The sequence below is a fragment of the Coccinella septempunctata genome, chromosome 4, assembly GCF_907165205.1.
Source record: "Coccinella septempunctata chromosome 4, icCocSept1.1, whole genome shotgun sequence".
Taxonomy (NCBI): Eukaryota; Metazoa; Arthropoda; class Insecta; order Coleoptera; family Coccinellidae; genus Coccinella; species Coccinella septempunctata.
In genome coordinates, this window is record NC_058192.1 from 13,165,580 (window position 1) to 13,179,815 (window position 14,236).

The window sequence follows — 14,236 nt, forward strand, 5'->3', positions numbered from 1 at the left end:
CAAAAATCATTTTGCATCAATATAAGTAAAAGGAATTAAAGGAAGTTTCAAGTCAAGAGGAACTTCACCTTTGAACAAAAATTTCACATGAATAAACAATCAACAGGACAACTGGCGCGTATTTGTGGGTGTTCATCTTAATACATTGATATAATAATAATAATTAGATATTTATTGGTTCCTTACGACATTTACAATGTATAGGACAAGTCAAATGAAAAATAGAAAAATCAATTTTCGGGAACTTATTCTACGATGACATTCATCGAAAATTCTGTATTGAACTTTTCGCATTAATTCGCTCAAACATAAAATTCTCAAATGCCACCACTTTTTTGGGTCTACCAATAGAAAGAAATTCTTTGTCATCCTCTTTATTCACAATCTTTCTGTCTCTTTTTTCAATCACGGCATTTTCGTAATAAAAATTGATATTTGTTGTGGCAACGGCGTTATGACATTAACGACATTTCATGAGTGCCAACCTTACTCCGTTCTATTTACAAAAACTTTAGAAAACTTTTTCATGGCCAACCGACTGCTAAAATAAATGTGAATGGAGTATACTTTGAGGTCTGATATCTGGAAATCTCAGCCGTCTTTTAAAGTCTATAGAGACAGTTTTTTGTGAAATGATTCATTTTGAGGTTCTTTCTTCTGCCAAAACTCTCTCAGCTTTGCAAACACACTGTAATGAATCATACCATTGTGAGAAGAAAAACATTTTAAGATTGATTACAACATTTTTTTGAAACCTCCCTTATACGTCTTAAATTGATGATATAATTTTTCAGGTAACAGAAGAAACATGCGACATCCTGAAATCCTTCGGTTATCAATTCGAACAGCGCGGTCTGGTCGCTGTGAAGGGAAAGGGACAACTCATGACTTATTACCTTCTGGGAAAAGCCGGAAAAGTCACCCCACCGACAGCCCCCGTCTCTCCAATTATGGGCGTTGGCACAATGGAAACCCTGAACGAAGAAGACGAATCGCACGATACCTCGAAATCAGATGAAAAGACAGTAATCGAGTGCAACGGGCATGATTCCGGGGGAGATTTGGAATCCAATGGTTTGTCAGATCTGAAGGATTCGGAAGATGCCCAGTTGTTGCAGGAGTGTGATCCTTAGAATTCGAATTGATCTTCCACCAGGTCCTGAGAGTTAAAAGGTTCAAAAGCGCTTCCAACCAGAATGGATATACATATACGTTCAAGCACTTACAGCCGGAAAACCCTAAAATATAAGGGAAAAACTGATACGCATATCGAATACCTGAAATCAATGTGGATACTGTAAATAAAATTCTCATCCTCTTCTGCATGGCTGGCTCAACTAAAACTTTCATTATGAAAAAAATGTTCTTCTGCCTACTGCACAAGTTAGAATATCTAAGCAGCGCCATCTCTGTAAACGAACAATAAGAAAGGAACGAGTCAAATCCTGTAACGAATAATGAATTTCACCTGGTATCTTTTATGTATTACGTTGTCTGTCGAAAAAAGATCGCTACTTTTCAATAAACAATCAATAATTCCGGAAAAATGTGTTTCCGGATATTGCAGTACTTCTGTCATGAACAAAAGGTTTGAGCATAATAAACAAACTTTCATTTACCAGATGGGAAAAGAAAGTTGTGCTCCTTTTTCCAGAAAAAAGTTTTTTGGCAATCACTTCACTCTAATTTCTCGGGAATGCTGTCAAGGCCACAATTATTTTAATTTGCCAAATTTTCCAGTTGATGATTCATCAGGACAAATATTTTCGTATCCTATATTCTTGTTCCATAAAAGCTCAAACCAAAAATAAGTTTCCTGCTCATTTAAATGGCTCCTTCAAGCTGGACAAAAATAATCCAGATATTTATAATATTGGAAAAGACTTAGGACATGCATTTTGTTGAATCACCATTTATATTTTTTATATAATTTATAAAATCATTTCCATTCCATTATCGCCCAATCTATAATAAAAGGAAAATACTCTAATTGAAACAATACAGCAACAACAGAACTCTTTGTTGATTTAGAGTTATACAGCACAGAAATTCAAACCGAAAAATAAAGTCTTCTTCAAAGTGGCCTAAATTTCAATTCTTCATGTGTGAAATAAACATCATGTCGAATGGGGGAATATACAGCGAGTAGATTTTTAGACGATATCCTATCTTGTTAATAAATATTTATCGAAATTTCCTTGTATCTTCGTAACACATATTATAGAGAATTCCTTCGTAATCAGAATGCAACAGTGGACAATCAACACGTAAGAAATTTTTGAGGTTTGTTTCCAGTATTTTTTTTCCTCAGTAGGTATTGTTATTGTTCTGTAACTTTGATTAGTTTATCCGAAGTATGTTTGTCAGCAGAAATCCATTCATTTGATATTGGAGTGGTTTTGTTAGTTATTTCCATGAAAATAATTGTGCAGAACGTAATCCTGTTGATAAAAGTCTCTACATCCAACTAAGCCATGATTGTTTAAAACATGATTGCTTAAGTGTTGAAAAAATTAATCATAACTTCAGGTTCATATAGTCAAAACGAAATTATTCCTCTCTGCTTTTTTTCGACAATGTGTATCGAGATGTTTATAATTTGGAAACTGATTGGAGTTCTGAAATCATATTATACTCCAGTATCAGTTATAAAAGTTTAGATACAACTATTTTTTGTTGAAATATTTCTAGAAGCATTATAACTGATAATAAAGTCTATTACTATATTATTCTTCGTACTTTATTCGTTTACATCCTGCAAACCTACTCCACTGATATATTTTTTGATTGTCAATTTTCATAACTGAAACTGAAACAAAGAAGTATAGTCAATAGTTAAGTTTTCGCTTCCTATCCTACTATAGCCCATTATTAGTGATAAAAATCTTTTTTATTTGAATTTATCTAAAATATCATTATGTTTGAAGAAGAAGAAAAATATTTCCTGAATGTATATTGCGAAGACAGTAAAAATTTTGTCTACCTACCTATAACAGCGTTATCATAAAAGTAATGGTGAAGGTTTATCAAATATTTATGTTCATTCGATGAATAGGGTAAGTGGATAAAGAATTCGATTTCGATAAGAAACACAATCTTCTTGAACGCTTTTATTTACAAATCAGATTCAGAAAATTATGTCCGAAAATATTAGTATACTTAATAAGCAAAAACGTCTTGTATGCGTATAAAAACTCAGCTCATAAATGTTAGTAAATGCTATGTATATAAGAAATGCAATATCATCATTAGTCAGTAGACTGGTTGAAGTGAGTTTTCATCACTTGTGAAGGGATGTATAGCTGAAAAAAATTAAATATGTATCGCCAAAAACTCAATCAAAAAGTCAATAGTGTACGTAGATGCTTCATGTCAAATAGGATACAATTCCTCGAATATTTCTCTCCCAAATTTTTGTAGGAAAACTACAGTACTAACTTCATAACAGTAACAGTAGTAACACTTCAACAACGGTTCATATTCAAGCTTCAAGCTGAGAAAATATAGAACTACATTTTATTTACATAATATTCCTCATAATATAATACTTTTTTTTACTATATGAAAGATTCACAGACTCAGGTTTGAATCCTAAGCATGTAGGCCGTGATTTCAGTATGAAGTATGCACCAAGTACAATGAAGAGAAGTTAAAAGAGTTATCGATATCAGCTCCAAATTATAGAATAATGTACTCGAACAACTCTAATTTCGAGTGAATCGATTAATGAATCTTGATAGTGAATAGTTCAAACAAGATTTCTTTCAATTGCTAAAAATTCATGCGCATTGAAATACATGTTATGAATTGATTGGGATTGAAAAGAATGGGGAATGATAAAAATAAAATTCGGAAAACTGAAACTCAAATAATGAAAATTGGATTACATTTCTTGATTTCTATAAATTGGTCGACTTATGTAAGGAAAACATAAGTATACAATATACCTAAGGAACATATTATATGAATAAATGATCATAACTTGAAAGATGCTGAAGAAATTAAATGGCCCTCAATCATGATATAAAATTAATATCACATATCACTGTGTATTATTTTCAAAAAAGAAAAATTCATCAATCAAATGATGAATTCGGCATTATTAACAAATATTTCGACTTCAAATATTCGAATCGAAATTAAAAAAGTTGAGAGACAGAATTCCTTCTGGATCAATGGAAACAGCAATTCAGGTTAATAAATTTGGTAGTGCGTGTGACTTTCAAACTCCGTAACCCAACAAGAATCGATTTACTTCGCTCGGGAAGATTGATGGAACAAATTTTCAGAAGATTACTGGAAGCTATGAAAAGATTGATGGTCTGAAATTTGAATTTTGAAAGTTTTCAAGAATTACCTCGAGGTCTCGAGGTGTTTTGAATTATCCATTTTGAAACAACGCTCCTATCCATCTCCATTAGAGTACAAAAGAGGTTCCAAGTGTTCGTAATAAATACCCTGAAATTATTCGACATTCCAGCGTGATGAAGTCACCAGAAAGTTTTTCAATACAGTTTCATGAATCAGGTCAAAAATTGAAAATTTGGTCCTCAGAGAGCGTGAATTTTATAAGGAAATTCCTGTTAATGAAAGATGTCAAATTTGCTATATAATTCCTCAAAAATTATTGCTCAAGATATTTGGCAGTTAATAATAAAAACTTGAAAAATAATTTGAGTGTTTGTGATTTTTTTATATGCGAATCGGTATGATGAGGATTCCCAAAAAATTTCAGTTATAGTTTAGAATTGGATATTCGTATTATACTTTGTCATAATCATCATTCATCGTCCAGAGTCATGAGTTCAAAACAAAGCTTTTTCAGCCTGCATTTAGTAATGAAATTGTATGAATCCATAGGTCAATTTGCATTAATTCCACTTAACAGGCATTGTGCACTGGTAAAATAACTTGTTTTTCATTATCAAGCATGCGCTGTTATATATTTATGAAACGAGATTGAACGTGTCCACATTTACATGAATGAATTGCATTACCTACAAATGAGTTGAAAAACTTGACCAAGATGATCAAAAAACCTGGTGATCATCTCATTTTGTTTCATAGGTACATACAATATGGAACGAAAATAGATACATACATGCGATTTTTTCAAAAGAAACTAAGTAGTTGATAGAATCAGCCATATTTAGAAAGAACAATGAGCACGACTTGTTGATGCATCAACAAACAGGAGACAAATTGAATATTAAAATCTACACTTTAGGATTCATGTGATTTACTCAACACTTCATCAAACTACCAATATTTCCCTGTTCACCTAACTATTACGTCTAAAATTTCTCACTTTTTTTCAACTAACTCTCCACGGTGACAATAGTTATGGTATGGAATTTCCGTTCCATATTCGATATTCTGATCTCAGTTCGTAACTGAGAAAAGAGTTTCAAGTTCATCATATTGCCCAGTCGAAAAAAATTTTTCACCCAATAATTTTTGATAAAAATCGGCTCTTGTCGAGAAAAATGTACCTACAAATACCAGGGTTTTTAATCATCATGAGGGTTCCACCAACTTTTGGTCTAACTACACACCCTTGTTTGATTTCTTTATTATCGTCTGCAGGCTAATAAAAAGTTAAAGGTTTCGTGCCAGAAAACATTGAAATATTCACAAGCAACAGAATAAGAAGGCGCAGAAAAGTTTAGAAAACATCAATATCGATAACTCGGATGTTTCAGGAATTATTCAGAGTAAATGAGTCACTCATCGACATTTGTGTGACAATTGTGTTTCAGTATATTACATTGCAATGATATGTACTAATAATCACTGATATTGTGTGATTTCCCTTCTGTGATTTTCGTTCGGATCGTCTTCCATAGTTCCTGCAGAAGTTGGAGAAGACTCGATTAGACGTATCTGGTGAAATGGCGAGATAGACAAACTTATTTCCTAGTCTCCTAGCGTTCGACCGAATAGGAGAGGAAGAAAGTCTACGTAGTAGACCTAGATAACACAGACAACCCTGATATAAATCCAAGTACAGGCAAACACAACGTAAACTGCAATGTAACTAAGCCTGTACAAATCTAACACAATCAATAGACTTTAGTCTTTTAGAGCAGGCCAAAGGCAAATACCGCCTGTGAACTTTGTGTCTGAACGAAGACAGACTTGTCTGACTTCCACACGGTTGAACTGGATGCAAAGTTGAACTTTACTTCTTTTCGTTCACATTACCATGTCGATCTAGTGTAGTTACCTCGCCATTATACTCGATACGAGTAACCAAAGAAGAATAATTCTTATCTTTACTCCAATAATCATTCTTCTAAGAGAGACAATCCTCCATACAGATCAATTAACTTTTTTTATAACGTTTTACTCGCACACCGAATGAAAGCAGTTCTTATGAGCAAAATTAAGTGTGCTGTAGTTTTCCCTGCATCTCTGTTCTCCGCTAGCCATGATTTCCGACCGTGAAAGGTTTGCTTGTGGAGTTCCTCAGGGTAAATCGCGGATTCCTTGCCCCTCCTGGGGCAAGAAGCAACCCTCATGTTCTCACAAACTTATACACAACCGCGAACACTAAAACACTAACGAGTACGAGAACCAGAGCGGTCACAACTTTCGCGAAAGCGTTCAGACCTCCTTCTGCTGAGTTCAGAGGTCTTGTATTGCTGCTCTGGTAGGAACGTCTTCTTTTTCCAGCCAAACCTCGAGCGAGGGCCGGAAAAGCTAGGCTTTGGGTGAACGTTAGTTTGTGGAGGCTTTCACTCAGGGAATAGGGTCCGACACTGCCTCTGGCTGCCGCTCTGAGAAGGGCGTATTCTAGGTCCAGAGCATCGAAGAGGGAGTATCTGGTTGTCATAGTTGAGGATCTCCTCCTTCCTGTAAAATGAACAGTATATCATCAGGGAGATGAGAGGTTGCAAACTTTCTTTCTTGTCTTCGCCCAGAACAAATTAAATTTATACATTTATGAAAACTATATATAATCGTTTTGCCAGAATATTTTTCATAATGAATCTATCTTTTACCAAAGTCCAAGGGATCACTATGCCTAGCACCACTCATCTGGACTGACGCAGTGTTGGCTGCTGCTGCTACAGAATTCAGGGAAGAAGTAGTCGAGGAAGATGGTGACAGGTGGTTATGACAATCCGTTATATCTTCTACCGAAGTCTGCTCGGGCGAAGTCAGTGGATGAAGTCGTAGAAATCGAGCGTGGTCAGGATGTAGGAGAGCAGTACTTGGCCTTCTTATGCTAGGGGTGGGTGAATGTGATGGCGTGGTAGATGAACAAGCTGGTAGAGGAGATGCCTGTAAAAATTGTTAAAAAGTATTTTCACTCGAAAACTCTATAGTCTAGTAGTTATATATTTTGAAAATATTAAATATAAGTTTTTTTATTATTATAATAGGATCAAGAGTTCAGGCAGGGCTTTCAAACTCAAATATTGACGATATCTTTCGTGTTATTCAGGACAACCTGTATAAACGCACCTATTTGAACTTTATAAGTTATTGTAATATTGCAGTAGGCGTCAAAATATTCTCATTTTTGCCACTTTTGAAATTAGTTTCGCAAAATTTCAAAGAGACTTGAGAATATGCAGGGTGTAATTGCTGGTGAGGCTTTCTTTCAAGAAAGTAGAACTGGTCAAAATGAAGCGTTTCACTAAAAATCACCTAAACACAACTTTCAAAATGACAAAGTTGAAAAAAAAAATGTAAATGATTACTGAAATAGATCCTAATACGACCCTAGACCGTTTGTCAGCTGAATTATTGCATAGCAGTGGGAAAAAACTTATATCCTGATTCGACCACGTGGTTTCGTTTGAGATATTGACTCGTTCGATATTTACGTGGTAATGAAAATGGAAACTTAGAATTGTCGAATTGTTATCACTTTTCTTTTAGTAATTTATTAACACAATCTTATGAAATGGTCCATTCCCAGGCAGCAAGCGTACGTCATAATGACGTACCTTAAAGGTCATGTCAGACGTCATATAGAAGTATAGAACTCAAAGTTTACGTCTTTTTGAAGTCTAGATGACGGTCAAATGTCAGCGTCATTATGACATCAGTGTATGAAGATATTTTGACGTCAGTGTATGACGTTATTTTGGCGTCAGTGTATGACGTTATTTTGACGTCTTATGAAAGGGATAACGCCTTAAGAGGAAGGCAATGAATATAATAAGAATTGATTCAGATGCATACCACCCGCCGATACGAATTCGACAGGAGTTACGATCTGAATGAGCTAGCCAATATGCCATAGTCAGGGCCACCAAATAGATTACGCTCCATCGAAGAAGAGCAGATGCTGACCATGGTTTCGGTCTCGTTTGACCTCGTCAGAAAAACATTGCTTCTTCCGCCTTTTCTGATATTCCTGAACAGTACTGTCAGTATTTCAGAGACGATGCCTATTGGCCCAGTCGTTCGAGTTCTATTGTTATTCGATTGCGAGCCAGTAAAACCAGCAATATCGGAACAGTCCCCTTCTCCGGTGAAGTAACGTTTGTAATTGACGGACCCTTATTCAATACTGGCAGTACTGGCACGCAAACTGAGAACTATGCAGTACCGTCACGTGAAGACGTCTTTATAACGCCACCTTCAATGACGTTCATAGTACGTCAGGAAATCACCAATTGAGTAGGCCATTATTGACGTCATATTGACATCACGTGAAAACGTCTTGATAACAATGAATATATTAACGGCATGCAGACAGAACATTAATATATTCATTGATATTTAAATCTCAGACATTAATTCCACTACTCAATTTAAAATTTCGTCTTGATAACGTCGCCTTCAATGACGTTCATAGTACGTCATTTTTGCGTCGATGACTTCCACCGTCAGGACCACCAATTGAGTACGTCATTATTGACGTCACGTGAAGAACGTCTTTATAACGCACCTTCAATGACGTTCATAGGACGTCATTTTCGCGTCGATGACGACTACCGTCAGGAAATCACGAATTGAGTACGTCATTTAGACGTACGCATGCTGCCTGGGTTTCGATACCAACTGACAGTAGAGACTTAGGACACGAGTGTAAAAAATAGAATAATACTTCAAAATCTCGCCAATAAAATTCCTCTAAATTATTCACGAATATTTTCACAATGGGCATCACAATCTTCTTGATCGAACAATAATCGTCGTAAAAATGGGATGAAATGGAGAAACATCATAGCACTTTTACAACATAACTAATATAAGCACTTTCAAAAATTATGATTCTCTCAAAAGTGACCTGATGCATCTCGGTACTGAAGCGTTCATTGTCCAGTCACACGTACAGGAACGTACTTGAAATTCAATGAAATTTTTTCGAACTTCTAGGGGTTGTATTTCCGTCTACCTACGTACCTTCTGTCAAAAAAAGCCTCACCTTTGAGAACACCCTGTAAAATAACTAGAAGGATCGAGAGATCCGACATTCGAACAATAATTCAAAGCCTACTGCTACTCGCCCTCATAATCATCTATAAAGATCCGATACTAATCATCAGGAGCTTCCCGAAAAAGGACGCACTATATCATTTTGAAAACATTCCCCTCCTGATACGTCTCATATTTTTCCGTGTCCGAAAATTCGGAACCAGATGAGCTCATAAACCAAATCCCACCTGTATCGATTCAATTCCGGAATCGTTGTGGTGATTTATGTCACCACAGTGCGAGGTGGGAGAGGTTGCATCCTCAGCACAGGCCGGAAACACGAAACTCTGGCCGTCTGCCTCTCCTCGGGGTGAATCGCTGCTGGGCCATACCTGGAACAATGGCACATTGTCAGAAAAAGATGGGCTTCAACAGTTTCGACAAGGAAGGGAGCGGAGCAAGGTACCCCACGGTTATGATTGAGGAGGTTTCGGAACGATCTCCGTAATTCAGGGGACATGGGCCATTTCGTGACGCTTTGTTGTATTTTCAATTAGCGGGAAGTCCCACTGTTATTCCTGATTTGAACGCTGCTTCTACCGGGTATTGTGATGATTGGGACTATTTGTGGATGGGGTGCCACGATAGGAAATTCCGGGGCCTTAAGTCAACTGGCAAAGAAAGGGTGTTTCCAAAAGAGCCAGATTTCTTTCAATTGGGCTTGTCACTATGATTGTACAGGGTGGGAAAATTCGTTTTTACTGAGGGGATCTAAAAGAAAACGAATGACACATTCTAGAGTTTTTTTTCCTAAGTTCTGAAAAAATGTTGAGAAACTGCAATTTTCAATAATGCTGAAGTAGAAATAGATGATGCATAGAAAAAGTGATTCCATAATCGGTAATTCCTATCATAGAGTATCGAATCATCAAAATACAAATGCATATATTTAATAGTCGTTATGATAACGCATACTTATTGTCGTATTATTCAATAGTGAAACAGCAGAAAATGTTCATATTTTGTTTTCATAAAATATTTAGGTGAAAAGTTAAATATGAGGGGTTCAGTGCTGAAGTGAACCAAGTCCATTGAGCCTAATTTTGAGATGAATGGCTTAGAAGTTGTTTATCACCAATTAATTCGAAAGTGACTTCTTTATTTATTATTATTCTTATGTAAGCATATGCTTACATTCTAACCTTTTAAAATCTGAAGAAGTCACTTCTGAATTAATGGGTGATAAACAACTTCTAAGCCATTCATCTCGAACCTAGGCTGAATGGACTTGGTTCACTTCAGCTCTCAACCCCTCATATGATACATTTTGGAAATCAGCAAGATGAAAGAACTGTCAACCATAGTTCGCGTTTGAAATATCAGAATCTTGGAAATGGCCAAATCGAAAAATTTAATGAAATCATGTTCAAATTACTGATAAAAAGATGTCTCTAGAATGTCATAATGGTTTTCGAGAAGGAGTTGAACCAAGACCTATTTCAGTATTATTGAAAATGGCGATTCCTCAATTTTTGCTCATAACTCAAAATCTAGAAGTGATAAGGCGATTCTGTTTTCAGATTTGGTTTACACAGGAAAAACAACTCCAGAATATGTCATCCATTCTCGAGATCCCCTCAGTAGAGAACGAATTCTGCCCACCATGTAAACAGTGTGAGTCTTTGACTCGTATATATAATTTTTTAATAGTAGATTCTTGAACTGAAAAGACACTTTTTTCCTTTACCAGTTTTCATAAATCGACTCGGTTCAACAGATACAGATAGTTGAATAATCATAAAAAAAAATTATTTTTTAGTTCCCACAAACGGTTTTATCGAATGAAATGAATTTCGAAATATAGTTCTTTATTTATTTGATGAATATTTTTCGAACACACACGTATTCCAGCTTTCTCATTGTGACCATTGGGTACGTACCATAAAAAACCAAAAATTCAAAAAACCCAACTCATGAATCTAAGTTAAACGATATCTAATGAATATTTGTCCGTTTTATAAAATAAAAGTATTCCTCATATTCTCTCGCATAATGAGCCGTTTTCGTGTAATTTAATGTTCAAAAATAAAAAAGTATCTGTGGAATTTGAAAAATTGGGTTACTTTGACTTAATACTGTTTGAAAGATCCACAGATGTGTAGTATCACAAATTTAGCTAGTTATTTTGAAGGTAATTTTGTTTCTCCAGGGGTGGCACAGCTGATTATGAAAATTTAAAATGGCTATATCATTTTATCAGGGCCCAATCGGGAAAATGGTATAGAAAAAAAGTGTTTCTTTTGACCACAATAATCTACTGTTAAATAGTATATATGAATTTTTGAAAATGCGAGTATATTTGGACTCAGATATTTCAATCTTTAATACTACGTTAGAAATGGAAACATGGATATTTTGTTCTGTGAAGTATTGGTGGTATTTGTGTGCCCTATAGCCTTTTCAGTTTCGAGAGCAAGAGTGAATGTTTGAAAATCTAAAAACAATTTCATTAAGGTGTTTCAAAAGAGGTCAAAATTTATGAATCTTTAATTCACTACCAACGAAAGAGAACAAACCAACCTTTTTGTTAGGGTAGACCAGAGATTGCTCGATTGGGGATATCCAAGCTAACCAGTTATTTTTGGTGTATAAAAAAACTTAAATTTGATTCGTGTGGAAATCATTGATATCCGTTTATAGGATTTTCAATTAACTTTATCGAATACGGGTCCATTCATAGTTACCATAGAAACTCGTATCCTTTCATTTCCCCATCCCGAACCTTCAAAGAATCATTGATATCACATGTCAAGGAAAGATAAATTTACGCCCACTGAAACTGAATATCATTCTTCATGGTTTGCTGAGTGAAAACGTTTTCACTTTGCTTCCTTTGATTTACGAATTTTGTGTTATTCACGTGCCTCTTATGAAACCATGGTTTGGTTTCGTGGGGGAAAATAAATAAGAAAACTAATTTCGTGTTCTCTCCTACTTTTCTCATGTTTCATAAGGAAAAGTAGTCGAAACTCTAGAATTAAGTAATTATGAGAAGGATTCATCTACTGCGTCGATTTGTTTGAGCTTTTATGTATACTCCGACTAAATGCTAATATTCAGTTCACAATGGGCTACATATTGTACCATTGGTCGTCAAAAACGTCATGTTTGACCCTTTGAAATCTGCATTTTTTAGAATATGTCCATATCCCATACAGTGATGAACATTCGAATCGAACTTAAATTATGCAAGATTCATTTCGAAAAACCCTGTTAACACGCTTTTTCTCTTTCTCTCTTAGTCACTTTTATAACCATATAACGTCTTGAACCCATTTGACTTGCTAGCTAACCTGACCGAAATATTCTTTTCGCCATAAAAGATGCGAACCACAAACCGATGTTTATTTCAGGATGGCACTCATATTGGGATACTGAATTTGAATTTTCCTCATTCTCCGGACTGGTGCAGGGCTCGAATTGGAATGGTCGTAACAAGTCCCCAAGTTGGTGGAATTAGTTTTACTTTGTGGTTATGGAAACTTAGTTCGGCAATAGCAGCGGTTGGGTGGTTTTGATACAGATGTTCTATATCGAGACTGTTTAGCCGCTAATTTAGGAGAGTTGGAGAGAATGTTGTACTGTGAACTTTCGCTCTACCTGAACTGTTAATATATCGAAAATGCTTATGGATTGGCTGCAGGACATATCCTCGTTTATTCTCTGAAATTGTCAAACATAAATGGATTGAATTTGCTACAGAAATGGAGTTTTATCAGACGCAAATCCCACTAGCTGCTCATCACTGTTATAAAAAAAAAGAAGTGAATGAAGGCTATATCAAAGTAGGAGAAGGGTTATCCTCATTTTACAGTTAAAATACGAGGATATATGTATTGAATAATACTACTATGCAAAATTTCGATGTCAAAATATTTTATTACTCAACATATTCTCCTCTTATTTGGATACATTTATTACAGCGAACCTGAAACGTCTCTAGACCTTTCAAAAGAAATGTGTCTTCTGCGCAGCTTTTATTACCTCTTCCTTGGAAGAAAATTTACGACCTTTCCACCTTTTTTTCAGTTGAGGAAAGAGATGATAGTCGGATGGAGCCAAATCTGGTAAATAATAAGGGGGGTGTTCTAGTAATTCAAACCCTAAATCACGAATTTTTTGCATTTCAATATGAGATTTCTGTGCAGGGGCGTTGTCCTGCAAAAACAAAACACCTTTGGATAGCTTTCCGCGTCTTTTCTCTTTAATTTTTTCCCGTAGAGTGATCAGTAATATCGAATAGTTATCTCCGGTTATCGTTCCACCCTTATCTAAAAAATCAATCATGATTACTCCATGGCAATCCCAAAAAACTGAAGCAAGAACTTTTCCAGCAGATATTTGGACACGAAACTTCTTAGGTCTTGGAGAACCAGAGTGTCGCCATTCCATCGATTATTGCTTTGTTTCTGGATCGTAGAAATGTACCCAAGTCTCATCCATAGTAACAATTCGGTTTAAGAAGAAGTCTACATCGTTTTTAAATCGAGCACAGATCGAACGCGATCCTTTTACCCTTGCACGCTTTTGGTCAACATTCAAACATTTGGGTATCCATTTTGCAGCAATTTTTCCCATGTCCAAATTGACGTGAACTAGGTAGATATATGATGAACGCGTTCGTATGAAATATTCAGTGCTTCAGATAACCGTTTTAGCCCAATTCGACGGTCTGATAAAATCATGTCACGAACTGCATCGATATTTTCGGGGACTGACACAGAAACTGGCCTTCCCGATCGGTCATCATCTTCAAAGGAAAGTTTACCTCTTTTGAAGCTTGCAGTCCAAATTTTCA

At 35.7% G+C, this 14,236-nt stretch overlaps 2 protein-coding genes across 4 annotated transcripts in view; one reads left to right on the forward strand and one right to left on the reverse strand.

Moving 5' to 3' along the window:
* The window catches only part of LOC123312147 (adenylate cyclase type 3), a 55,891-nt gene extending 53,162 nt beyond the window's left edge, over window positions 1-2,729 (forward strand). The window contains exon 21 of the mRNA XM_044896399.1: window positions 795-2,729. Within this exon, the coding sequence (XP_044752334.1) occupies window positions 795-1,133 (339 nt within the window). The 3' untranslated portion in view covers window positions 1,134-2,729. The remainder of the gene's footprint in view (window positions 1-794) is intronic.
* Window positions 2,730-5,659: 2,930 nt separating this feature from the next.
* Window positions 5,660-14,236, reverse strand: part of LOC123311393 — a 55,317-nt gene continuing 46,740 nt past the window's right edge. For all 3 annotated transcript variants that reach the window (XM_044895301.1, XM_044895300.1, XM_044895302.1), the window contains 3 exons: window positions 9,627-9,770; window positions 7,005-7,287; window positions 5,660-6,855 (listed from right to left, as the gene is read on the reverse strand). In XM_044895301.1, coding sequence (XP_044751236.1) covers window positions 6,518-6,855; window positions 7,005-7,287; window positions 9,627-9,770 — 765 coding nt within the window. In that variant the 3' untranslated portion in view covers window positions 5,660-6,517. The remainder of the gene's footprint in view (window positions 6,856-7,004; window positions 7,288-9,626; window positions 9,771-14,236) is intronic.